This window comes from Schistocerca nitens, chromosome 3 (assembly GCF_023898315.1).
Source record: "Schistocerca nitens isolate TAMUIC-IGC-003100 chromosome 3, iqSchNite1.1, whole genome shotgun sequence".
Classification (NCBI taxonomy): Eukaryota; Metazoa; Arthropoda; class Insecta; order Orthoptera; family Acrididae; genus Schistocerca; species Schistocerca nitens.
In genome coordinates, this window is record NC_064616.1 from 282,228,445 (window position 1) to 282,242,533 (window position 14,089).

The window sequence follows — 14,089 nt, forward strand, 5'->3', positions numbered from 1 at the left end:
TCACTGAAATAACCTATTTCTAAGTGTTATTTCAAATTTTGTTGAACATTCTGGTGTTATGGTTAAATTATAATATTATGGGACAAAATACCAGCTAACTTTATTTACGGACCACATGAAATTATGAATAAGAATCTCTCTGGTTATCTAGATCTTATTATACCTCCACGTACATCTCAATCTGTGTTGATTTCCCTTGATTCATGGTGCAAACAGTTACCAAACAGCAGTACATGACAGAAAAGCCATTGACATGATAAGTGTACTTTTACCTATGAATGGAATACAAAAGGAGAAAAATTAATGCGGTACAAAAAGTACTCTCTGACACACAAAACCTTGGTTCGCATCAAGCTATGCACACCTATACATCAGTTGCTATTAGGGGAGGGAGGGAGGGAGGGAGGGAGGGAGGGAGGGAGGGGGAGGGGGAGGGGGAGGGGGAGGGGGAGGGGGAGGGGGAGGGGGAGGGGGAGGGGGAGGGGGGGGAGAGAGAGAGAGAGAGAGAGAAATGAAATGTTTTATATCATAATGTATCAAATTGTAAGGACAACCACATACAGTAAACATGCTACTACCCGCCTCATGACTATCCAGCCTCCATACTATTCGCCCTATTTAATTAATATAATAATAATACTTTTCTGCGATAAATTGAATATTAATTTATTATATGTACTGCAATCTCTAAAAGCTTTAGCACGTGGGACTTCCCAAGGTAGTGGAAGTGGAATAAATGTAGGGAAGACAATGTTGAAAGTTAAGCTTAAAGAAGTCTAGAAAGCTTTATTTTTGTGACATAAACATCTACAAGGAAAAGCTTTGCCCATTACTGGGCCAATATCTACAGCTACGTAAATACTCCTCAAGCCACCATACGGTGCTTGGTGGAGGGTATCCTGTACCACTACTACTCGTTTCCTTTCCTGTTCCACTCGCAAACAGAGTAAGGGAAAAACTAATGTCTATATGCCTCTGTACGAGCACTAATTTCTCGTATCTTATCTTTGTGTTCCTTAAGCACAATGTACGTTGGAGGCAGTGGAATCGTTCAAGTCAGCTTCAAATGCCAATTCTCTTAATTTTCTCAACAGTGCTTCTCAAAAAGAATGCCACCTTCCCTCCAGGGATTCCCATTTGAGTTCCCGAAGCATCTCCATAACATTTACACGCTGTTCAAACCTACTGGTTACAAATCAAGTAGCCCACTTCTGAATTGCTTTGATGTCTTCCTTCAATCCAACCTGGAACGGATCCCAAACGCTCTAGCAGTACTCAAGAACAGGTGGTATCAGCATCCTAGACGCAGGTCTCCTTTACAGGTGAACCATTCCTTCCTAAAATTCTTGCAATACACCAAAGTCGACCATTTGCCTTCTCTACCATAGTTCTCACATATTTGTTCCACTTCTTATTGCTTTGCAGCATTATGCTCAGATATTTAGATGAACTGACTATGTTGAGCACGACACTAGCAATACTGTATCTGAACATTACAGGTTTGATCTTCCCACTCATCTGCATTTTCCACATTTAGGGCTAGCTGCCATTCATCTACCAACTGGATATTTTGACCAAGTCATCTTTTATCTTCTTAAGAGTCACTCAACTTCGACACCTTACCGTACACCACAGCATCATCAGCAAACTGCAGATTGCTGCCCACCCTGTCTGCCAAATCATTTATGTATATTGAGAACAACAGAAGTTCTAACATACTTCCCTGGGGTACTCCTGATTATACCATTGTTTCTGATGTATGATGGTTACAGGAAAAAACATTGCAATTTCAACAGCACAGAGGACAAGATTCAAAATTTATTGTCAGTGATGGATGGTTAGGTCAGTAGAAAAAAGATACAGTAGTCACCAGATTACCATTAGTGGAGACACTTTATCTGTTAACAGTGGAGACACTTTATCTGTTAACAAACAGGATGTGCCATTGTTTGAAGAGTATCTTTTGGAGTTCATTGACGTTGAGGGAAGTTGTACAACTGCTATGAGAGTTCTTTAAATTACAAGACGCTCCCTACATACACATTTGCTTCAAAAAAGGAAGCTGCGGCACCTGGATACAGCAAAAGTAAGGAATGTGAAATGTTGCCATATTGGCTTGTAGTAATGCAACTGCCAACCACAAGCGTAGTAGGCTTACATTAATAAGGAAATCACAGAAACCTAGAACTTTTAAAAACCCGAAAAATCTGGAATCACTGCCGCATTACAGTCATCAAAATTTTAACTTTGAATCCATGTATGAAACAAATGTCAAAAATGAAAATGCTGATGGTGTTTCATAGCTCAAAAATGTACCGGGCTCTGAGGATGTTGATGCAGAGGATGTCGCAGAATGGATGGCATCAAGAAGTCAGAAAATATTAATAAATTGGGTTTTGGTATTTTAAAAAAAGGGTGTTTTGTGATTTGGCTAGGATCAGAAGAGAGAATTATAGAACTCCAGCCTATCCGGTTTGACCTTCCTTCACATTAGTCCAGACAGACAAGAGTCTAATGTAAATTTAATTGTTGATAAGTTCGTTAAGCATTATTAGGTGTCAACATATTGTTTGGATGAGTAAAACTGTATGTGTTACAGAGTATAAAACAGACAAATGTCTGGTGAGCATTGCTAAAACTTAATTAAATTTAATACGGAGGAGACTGGTGCTCTTCAGAAACCTTAGTAACACCAGTTACAGAGAGGGAAAGAGAATGGGCACTGGGCAAACGTAACAAGCTATAAGTGAAAAAGAGGACAATTTTGTTACGATATTGGAACTCAAAGCTGTTCAGCAGACTAGCTTCCAACATAAAACAAAGAAGTAACACTTATGGGAGTGTGATGGTGCTTTAAAAGGCACATCAGTGTTGCTTCTCTTTGACATTTCCTGTACAACAGATAGATTCAGAAACAGACACAGGTTCTCTAACACAAACCCTTAAATTCGAGCTTGTAGCCACATAAATTATAGCTTTTATTAAATACATATAATAGTTCTTTAAATGACAGATTCCAGACTTCAAAATGTGGGTTAACTGAAGTTTGCAGTACCGTCTGTCTGCTTTGACCCAAGGCGTTACTGTGTTGTGTTACATTTTGTTTAGTTTTGCTTTAGGGTGCAAAAAACAGCTGGGGTCATACTCGCCCAAGTCAGAACTATAGAACACGAATACAGAGAGGAGTTAAACAACTATTTGTCCGACCCAATTGACAGAAGAGAAGATAGCTAAAAACAGGCACATGGAAAAAGGGCTAAAAATGACGCCATACAGAAACTGAGGTCCAAAACTAAAAATTAAATGGCCTTCACCATATTGCTTTGGTGGATAAAAAGTAAAATGTGGTCGACAGCCCACGCGTCATTCGATAAAACGGCTGATAAATCAGGGCAGTCCATTAGAAAGTGGCAAACAGTTGATCACAATATGTACAAAGTGGTGAGGTAGCGCCACTTAGCAAATGATGATGGCTAAAACGGCAGTGCCCAATATGCAGCACAGTTAAAATAATCTCTTCCCAGTGGGAGGGCCGAGAGGAGGTCGTCCAAGGTGCTGGGAGAGGCTTAATAAGCCGAAGCTAAATCCCATGAAGGGATGACCATTGCGATGCCAAAGGGACACCACCTCCTGACAGACCGTAACACAGAAATCATCAGAGGGAATATACGTAATCGCAGGCTGAGGCATGAGGACTGCAGCCTTGGCAGCAGCCTCGTTTCCTGGCAGCCCAGCATGACTAGGAACCCACAGAAACATGACACTGGCTCCATCAAGAGTGAGCAAGTGGCAGTTTTCCTGGACTCACTGCACTGAGGGATGGACAGTGTACAGCACACACAGACTTTGGAGGGCACAAAGTGTCTGAGCAAAGGACAATTGAAAAGCCAGTGTCGCCGGATGTACTCCATGGCTTGATGCAGGGCCAAGAGTTCGGCTGTAAATACTTAGGAGTGTGCCGGAAGCCAATATCGAAAGACACGGGTGCCAATGATGAAGGCATACCCGACCCCATGGTCAGTCCAGTGTATACAAAGGTTCTATCACAAAATTCCACGTGAAGGTCGTGAAACTGAAGGCAATAGACTGAGGCTGCAGTAGTGTCCTTAGGAAGCAAATGAAGGCCAAGGTTAAAATGGGCCGCTTCACGAAGCCAAGGTGGTGAAGGGTTCGCACTCACTGGGAAAGTTGCAGGTAGTGTGTAGTTAAGCCACTGTAAGAAGTTGGTTGGTTGGTTTTGGGTTTTGATGGGGGGCTAAACATCGAGGTCATCAGTCCCCTGTTCCAAACAGATGTACTTGTAAAAGGCCTGTACAGTAAACGCGTAACCTCTGCACGCAGAGGGAGGGAACACCAAGGGGTACAGAGCTAAAATGAACACCGCAATAACACAAAATAGAGGACATTTAAAAGGAGCAGAGCAAATAGTTGACTAGAGTAAAACAGACTAGAGTGGTTGATGGATCAGGTAAAAGGTCAACCACTCAACTAAAAACGAAGAACCTCTAGCTGGAAAGCGTTGATAGAGGTACCAACACAACTTGTTACCATAAAAAACACTATTTTGGTATCCACATCACAATTAAAAGTCGCTGGAGTGGGTGGAGCCTGAGAAATCATGCGAGAACGCCCACACTAGAATGAGTGATAAAACCCAGCTGCATAGATAAAACGTAAAACTGAGTCAGCTATAGAGGCATTGTCACCTAGAATTAAAGGAAGTGCAGCTGGTAAATTAAAGGACTGCCGCAAGGGGGCTAAAAGGGGGCAGTCCATCATAAGATGGACCACTGTCAGCCCTGCATCACAGCGACACTTGGGCGGGTTCTCACGGCGAAGGAGATAGCTGAGGGTCAACCACCGAAAGATGCGCCGAAAGCAGACTCTAGGAGGTAATAGGGAAGAGGGATGAGCCCCATACTCATGATCAAAGGAATCACCAAAGGAGGCAGCATAGGATGGGTGGCCACACATGGAAGACAAACGGCATGCATACCTGCTGAGGAGAAAGTCACGGCGGTAGGACAGTGGTAGTTCAGCAGCTTCAACATATGGACTCTAGTGCAAAAGGCACCCATGGCCAAATGGATGCCACAATGGTGGATAGTGTCGGGACGGCGTAAGAGGGATGGGTGTGCAGACGCATAAACAAAGCACCCATAGTTGAGTTTCGAACGGACAAGCGACCGGTACAAATGGAGGGCTGTGTTACGTGAAATCATGGTGGCCCAGCTTACGCAAAATGCATCATGTTTGCAAGGGGCTTGTTGCAGTATGCAGTGGCACTCTCTACTGTGGGGAGTTCATATTTCTAAATTGTTTGTGGGTGATGTTAGTGATTCATTGCACTCTTGTGAGTGCTATCCAAGACAATAATACTGGAAGAGTATGTGACGATTTGTTAAGAGTGTTATTTGGATTTCTGCAGTTTTCGGGTTTGGGATTATTGAAATATTGGTGTGGTGTGTTGTTTATGGTTGGGGAGTTCTGTTTGTGGAAGGTATGAGACTGGCCAAAGTTGCTGCATATCAAACCAGGAGCCAGCAGATGTAGCGTTGTTGGCAGGACAACACATGGCATTCTATCAGGAGGGGTTCCTACTTTGATAAGTGTAGGCTGGCCATTCAAGACATTATGATGATGACATTATTTTTGCTATTGCTACATTGGCTGAGACTGACTTCGAATGGTAAGTGTGTATTTACAATTTCATTTTTCTTTATTGTAGTACATATGGTATGTGTTTATGTGCGTAATTATATGTTTCTTGTACAACGAAATTGGTATCAATGAAATCTTTTTATGAATTTTTGGGTTGTGTTGTTAGTTGTGGTACTTATGTTAGGTTGTGATTGGTAGATAGTGTGGAGTTTGTTTTACACACATTTTTGAGGTTAGGTTTCTGACAGTAGTTATATGAGCGAGTTTTCGTTCTGTGGCACTGAAGACTTTGCTTTGGCTATTCACGTCATGTGAAATGACAGATAACAGATCTGTTGAGTTGTATGTGGTTTTGCGCTATTGTTGATTTCATTTAAGTTCAATAGGCCAAGATAAAACTTACGATACCAGTTTTTTTCCACGCTTTTATTGATTTTTTGTTGAATGCTGAAGGTTTTGTTTAATTTTTGTTTGAGTATGTCTTCATTATTACGATTGATGTATATTTACTGTTTCCATCCAAACCCATTAATTTCTGTGGTTGTCCTGTTAGTTTCAATGTATTTCTGCAATTAAATGTTTCTCGTACTATCTGTGTGTGTAAATGAATGACATAATTGCCAACATATTGCAAATGCCTACAGCAGGGGATGTCCGCCATCTTGACGACATCATAGGTCAAAACCAACAGGTGGTACCGCAATCTCCAATTATGCCCAAAATGTTTACTGTGAATATAAATCAAGGAAAATGTTACTTGTTTGCACTTCTCATTCTCTCTCTATGCAAACAGTATTTACAAGATATTTTAAAATCAAGTTCAGTACAAACAGATATGCAGAGAAGCTTGAGTGAGTGAGTGAGAGAGAGAGAGAGAGAGAGAGAGACAGGAAACTGTGCACTCAATCCCTGTAAGAAGAGCAGGAAACAACAAAGTTTACCACAGGTGTGAACAGCAGGGGGGGTAGTTTGTTACATTTAGGACATTTTTGACTTCATAATTATAATTTTATTACACACGGAGGATACTATGAAATATATGGCCTAGCAGTCCCAAATTAAACATATCTGTATGCTTCTGTAGCCATGCAGTCTCCAATTCTAATCTCGTTATGCGAATCTCCTTTTATTAGAAGTATGAAGTTACTCACTGGATTAGTGGTGCATTCTAACCATAATACCCACATTAAACAACAACAGACCATAAAATTTTGAATGTGGGTCACCTGACAAACAGTCAGGAACGTCTATGTCTAAATACAATTGCAATACCATGGGTTTACATTAAAATATTGTAAATCAGAAAAAAATTCCAGTTGGTGCAAAAACAATACGGGATTTTTCCAGTACTAGGTTCCACACATTATCACAACTTAAAAACCTGCAACATAAATATAAAAATCAGTTCACACATTCTCTCACTGTGTTTCCCTGTGAGTTCAACTACTTTAGAGTTTTCGAGTTTCTAGCCACCAGAAGACTAATTAAATATTAACCAGTTTTTACTTTGAGAAACTTTGAAAGGATGTTGCATAATGGCAATGGTTTTGATTTGTGTGTGTGTGTGTGTGGGGGGGGGGGGGCACATGTGCTAGAAGGAACTGCAAAGGAACAGAATACTTAAAAATGTGGAACATAAAGTGCAATTTAAATAACAATAAAAATATGGGCATACTAAACAGATTGGGGTTAACATACACTACTTGGTTCAATTTATTATTAGTTATCAATAAAATACTTCATAAGCTACTTAAATTTTTGGCTACTGTTTCCATATGCTACATTTACAGGTAACCTGCTGATAAATTTAAGCTGACTGAACTGAATTGCATGGCAGTCCAAGTGCTATGTTAATCTGCCAGTAAAAAGAAACACAAACTTAACCACGGCTTGCCTGGTTGTTTTTTTAAGGTTTTCAATCGGTAATTACTGCACTAGCTAATTAATTTCACTTGTACCTGTGTTTCATATTGCAAATTATTTGACCAAATCCTTATTGCATATGGCCAATAAGTAGCAATACCACCTCTCAAGCACTTATTAATACCGATCACCTAGTAACAGAAGGACTTGTGTGAACGACCAGGCATGTATTTAGCACACATTCATGGGAAATAACAGAAGTGGAATAAATGGATTGATAGATGTTCTGAGGCTTAGTGTGTATTTCCATACCATTTTGTCTTACATTACCTACAACGACTGATGAGTTGCAAACATTATATTTTCTGGCTCAAAAGCGCATAAATAGTTTGGTGATTAGAAAAAATTAAAAAATGTTCATTGACTAAATTATTATTGGTTAAATTAACATTTTATTTCCTAATTTTCACTCTGCTTGTTGTTTCAGAACTTGTCAATATTTTGGCTAAAGTAAAAATACCTGCAAAGGCTCACAGGATGAGAAAAGTGTGTTCCACATGCAAGATGTATGACTACAGAGAAGAGCAACCACAACACACCTAAATAAATGAATAACACAGTTCGGTAAGTGAGATAAATCAACAATTAGATTGTCCAGCAAGAAGTGAGACAGTTCCTGAAGGCAGGCATGTAGTCATTTAATCAAAACATCATTCAAAAGAGCTGTATTCCCATACCGGCACTAGAGAAGCTACTAACTTTAACAGAAGATTTTATTCCCCTCATTTACACAACTACTGGCAAATACTAATAGTTTTACCAAACAATAAAAAATGATTTTTAAGAATAATGACATCTAAATTAGTTTTTAACTCGAAGTTACTGAGTTCCAGAAGTGCATACACAATGGAGTGTCTTCATTATGAAGACAAATGTAGAAATGCTACATCTGTGTGCAGCTCCTCACAGTTAAGTGCTGCATACTGTATAGTAATCAGGAGACACCTTTCAGTGATGACAGTGCCCCAAAGTATCACAAATTCTCTATCAAAAAAACTTCTTTTTGTTACGCTCTGCAACCTTTATTTTCACTTACACATTTAAATGACAGTTGTAGCACATCATGGATCAGTAACAGGATCTTAAAAGTTGAAAGACTGTGTACACAAAGTATACCTCATGGGCTCCAATACTGTGGTAGTGTCACCCCCCCCCCCTTTTCTTTAAGTAAAGTGTTTGGCAGACTGTGACATCATCTTAATAAATCCCATCATTTTTAATCATTAGAAATGTGGAATAAATATACACCATCTTTCGTATGAGAACAACAATAAAACCTACGCATTCATACGAAGTAAGTACCCCAGCATACTTAAAACATACTATCACTAACGCAGCACTACAGCAATCGTGTATAATTTCTATCATTTAAGCTTTTTGGGTGCAAGACAACAGGCATCTACATGAACAATCAGTCTTTTCTAAAATAGTTTTCATTAACACAGTAGTTAAATAAAAGTATCATCTCAATCTGAAAATAATTTTTCTTTTTGTCCCTCCTCCAAAACATAGATTACATCAGAAACATAATGTGATATCTAAAATTCTCAAAATCAAAGTTATTTTTAAATGAGGCCATTTAATTGTCTCATCTTTAAACATTTATTTAATACAATGTAGCTTTAAAAAAATTAAGTTCCACAAACAATGCCTTAGTATATTTGCGTACAGTTGAAATGTAATTAACATGCAAATTTCCTAAGCTTCACTAGCCCATGACCTACCTAGACATTTATGTGCCAATTTATCATTACAAACGATACATAGGCGTCCTAAATATACCTGTACATACAAAAATATTGTCTTTCATAAATATTTTGTTATATGAAATACTAAACCATTAGACTAGTTGAAGCGTTCAATACCACTTCAACAACTCAACTTCAACCCAACCTAAACCCCAGGCTACGCTAGAGATCAGCATGTCACCAATTCTAAGACTTTGTATTCACATTTTCTATTCTTAGAATCCAGCCCAATCACATTCAAATAATATAATGATTTAAAGACCAAGTCATGAAAAATTATCTTCCTATGGCTACACAGGGGAAAGGGAGACAAAGGCCTCAAACCAGCAGGCTGACGAACATCCTAAGTGATATGAAGAAACTAAGCCCTAGGGAACATTGTCTATCAGAGGGACATAAGACACAGCATAATTATGAAAGCCAAACCTGACTAACAAAAAGGTAAGGAGAAAGAAAGGCTATTGTGTGGTGTCAGTGATCACAATACATCAAACAGAATGGAAGCAAACTTTGTAACCAAAACTGGCCTGCAAATAAAAAGAGGGAGGGGGGTGGGTGGGTGGATAATGGCTGTCTGGTGGATGTTTTTCTCCTACAAGCTAAATAACTTGCGGAAATCAACATCCTGCATGCTGGGGGGGAAAAAAAACTAGAAAATCTGGTGCTTTAATACGACTTTTTAAGTACAAACAGTATGGTCCAATTTCAAATTAGTCACTTGTCCTACAGCCTCTTTCATGAATGAGGGTGGTTCGCACAGCTCAAGGCAGACAGGCAATGCATTGATGTGAGTTCCCCATGACTGTTGCCATAAGGTCATACATGTGCTTCGTACTGTAAGACAGCACATATCACACAAATTATACCTCTTGCTTGCTTATGTACAATCTGTCACTTGCTACCACCATCAACGAGGATAACTTGCAACAAACAGAACGAAAATTCACTAAATCGGTAGCTAGAATCACATTTAATGGTTGCACTGTCTACGAAATTCACAGCTGAGTCCTCAGAACACTACTGAACACTTACGTTATCTAGTAGAATGCGTGATGTGGATGCGCAGAACAAGGCTAAACTAGACTCCAACATTCATGACTGCAGTTACAATGTGACAATATAAGATTGAAGAGAGATTTATTGCCAGCATAACAAAACAACAGTATCTTCATAGGACATAACAATGATAAATCACAGGTGGCAGCTGTCAAATTGTAAGTGTAATGTAATGAAAATGAGTTTGAACCTTTAATTATCCCACAGATCATTATAATTTACAAACTTGCAGATGTCTGCATTGTTCATAGTTGAAGTATGATAAATGTCCATAATATGCACCAACACAGTTGTCAGTAATTTGTCTATTACGTAACAGATTTTTCTATATTTACCTTGCAGCAGGAAACATTCACAAAATCTAGAGTAAACACTAATCTTGGGCTATCCTCCAGAGCAATCATTGGCATTACTAAACGATAACTAAATTATCACGTTTCAACATAACGTAGATCTCATTAGTCTGCCACTGGGGGATGGCACTGAGCTGACAACCTAAGCTGTAAAAATCAAGAGTTATGGAAACCAATGAAGAAATAGTCGGCCTGACTATATGATGGCTGCATGTTGCCAAGGATGGTTACAGGTCTTTGCAAAAAGTAGCTGTGCAAAGTTTGCACTTTGGTACAAACAGGAGCTAATATTAAATTACTTTTATACTGATTGTAAGCATGACTACTTTGAGTAATTTTTACGTCAGCCCACCACACACTGGTGGCTTGGATAGCTTGGTCATACGTGCTTGTGCACATCAACTATCACTTGATAACCACATAATAGCCTAAACTGGACAATAGTGAAAAATAAATGATAATTTCAGTTGAAGACTGAAAATGTTTATCATTTAATGAACAACAATTGTAGCGTACACTTCTTTACAGGTTTGAAAATTACTACTTATTTATAGTCTCAAATAATTATTCTATAGATAGTTTATATAAATAAATTTGCATTTGAAAAAGCTGCAGAAGCCAGACAAACGTTTTGTGAGTGTTTTATATCTGTATGTCTCATCCCTTTTACTGCCATAGTTGTAATACAAGAGAGTAGGAAATATTTTTCCTTCTAGTATTATATTTGCGAATCTGCATATTATTATTAAATTCAAATGGATTGCTGAAAAATTTCATCTGTGAGTAGCACAGAGTACTTAATAATCCAAATAGTGAAAACTAATGTCTACAAGATATGCCGTCCTATGTACCTGAACAACAAACAATGTTCTAATAACTCCTTTATACAACTCACTGCTCTTTCCTAAGTGAGGAATTACCTAAAATATAATTCCATGTAACTTAAACAAACGAAAATACGCAAACTATTCTAATTTATTGATTTCAATGTCGCAAAACATTGCAGTTACTCTACTAGCTTTCGTTTATGTGCAACATTACCATTGGTATTTACGTTCTTTATTTCCTTACTTGTAAACATTTTATCCACATTAGCTATTGTAACACGTTGTCTTACATTAATAACAACAGTACACCGTATTAGTAGTAGCAGCAGTGGTGGTGTGTACTCACCATAGCCATGACTGAATGGACCGTCATTTACAGATGACGATTGTGTGTTGAGCTTCAGACGTGCCTGCCGTAAAATCACTTTACCTGGCGACCTAGAAAAAGTACTACTTTGTTTTTCATCACTTCGAATTTCAAAATCGGCTACACTGGCACTGATTGTTGTAGAGGAAGGGGAGGTGGTTTTTTCTGGACAACGTGCAGAGCTTTCGATTTTATCATCTTGTTTCACTCTTCTTCTGCCAGTATCATCACCATCAGCTGTACCACCGTACCAGTTCAACTGCAGACCTAATTTATATGAAGGTTTCCACTTACGCTTTCCTTCCAATATAAGGCCTGAGGAATCTACAGTATTTCCGGATGCACTTTCCCTTCTCACATTCGCAGTTCGAAGGTTGCACAAGGTTTCTTTGACATCACTTGAATCTGACTGTTTGTTTTCCACTGTACTCAAACACTTAACCGATTGTGGAATGTCCGAATTCAGAGACTCACTAGACACACTCTTAGATTTCTTAAGATCTACTGGAGGAGATAAACCAGTCGAGGTTTCAGAAGTAACAGCGTCGTTATCTATAAATTTCTTATTAGGTTTTATCACACGAGAAGAATGAGCGCTGTGACTAGGAAGCACAAACTTTCGAGATGCACCTGATGCGCCCTTTTCTTGCTGGCAATTATCGACAGCCAATGGAGTTGTACTAGATGTTTTCTTTGCCCTACGCAAAAGTTTCCTTGCCATCACATTCTTCACAGAGGGTGGATTCCTCGTCCTGCCGTCATACTTCCTCATTCGTTTCATACGTCTAACGGCAATCACTGAATTTCTTTTGCCACCACCATCAAAACATTTTTCACTATCAACCACAAGGCTATCTGAATCCGATTTCCCTTGCCCATCACAGCACTTTGCACTAAACCCAATCTCCTTTAGATCACTTTCAAATTTATTAATAAAATTAGCAGTATCTTTGTTTTCACCATCAGTTGACTTTCTTCTTTTATGGAAGTTCCTCGCATTTTCTACTGCTTCCTTGACTTGTTGATGTGTGAATCCACGAAAGTCAATAACCTAGAGACATAAATACTTGATTTATTACCAAGGTACGTCTCGACAGTGCATCACACACAAATAAACAATGACATAAACACAATACAGATACGCGATTATACACATAAATACAAATATGGCCCTTAACCTCTTATCGTAAACACTAAACCCAGATAGTATCACAATACAGGCAAAATGGCAATCTGTACTAAATATGTGCAGTTGCCGCATTAACAAACAAACACAACAATAACCACTTACCTGCTCCTCGTTTCCAAACGTTTCGTTAAACACAGTAAGGCCATAATATATCACTTGAGCGGCCCTGACTGACTCGTTCACTAGTTCAGTTACACACTCCGACACTTTAATTCGCTTCCGCGTCGACGTTTTTGATGGCTTGCCGGGGAATTTGCCCATGGTTGACACCCATTTACGCTCCAAACAAACCTTGTTTCTCTACATAACGAAGTAGACTCCCAACAAACAACTGACGATCATGTATCCGCATGTTTGCGCGCAAATGCCGTTTAGCTTGTGCGTAAAGAACATCTTGCCGACAGCCAAACCAAAGAAAACAATACACTTCAGCAAACAATCGAAATCGACGTTCATATTTCAACGAATGCCCTTCCTATGGAAATTCCCACAAGTTACAAGTAATTAAAAATAGATAAAACGCCCACGAAACTGAGCAAGTTGCCAAAATTTTTAACCTGAGGCTTCAAAATTGAAGTAAAAAATAACTTCACAATTACACTGTTTCGCAGCTGAATCATCAGTAGCCTTACTGCTGGTATACGCTTTAAAGTTCAGAAAACGGGTGATCAAAACCGTTGCGTCCAGTAGTATGGGAAGAATCCCAACTGAAATTTAGAATTTTACTTGGCGTGTTATTTAATCTTATTTCAGCGTGTCAGCAGTTATCTGCAGTAACGAGAGTGGCGAAGCAGAAATGTAGACGCACAGGAAAGATATTTAATGAACCCCTTTGCATTTTTCGTAGTTTACGTACGATAAATTATCGAAAAAGAGATAAAAATACTTGGCAGTTTGTCCATGACCTTATATCACTATTCCAGATTTACATTGTAGTTTTCATTTTTTTCATTGGAATGTACGTT

At 38.9% G+C, this 14,089-nt stretch overlaps 1 protein-coding gene across 1 annotated transcript in view; it reads right to left on the reverse strand.

Moving 5' to 3' along the window:
• The window catches only part of LOC126248247 (histone-lysine N-methyltransferase trithorax), a 205,915-nt gene extending 192,478 nt beyond the window's left edge, over window positions 1-13,437 (reverse strand). The window contains exons 1-2 of the mRNA XM_049949096.1: window positions 13,227-13,437; window positions 11,915-12,986 (exon numbers count right to left, since the gene is read on the reverse strand). Of these exons, the coding sequence (XP_049805053.1) occupies window positions 11,915-12,986; window positions 13,227-13,385 (1,231 nt within the window). The 5' untranslated portion in view covers window positions 13,386-13,437. The remainder of the gene's footprint in view (window positions 1-11,914; window positions 12,987-13,226) is intronic.
• Between the last annotated feature and the right edge of the window lie 652 nt (window positions 13,438-14,089).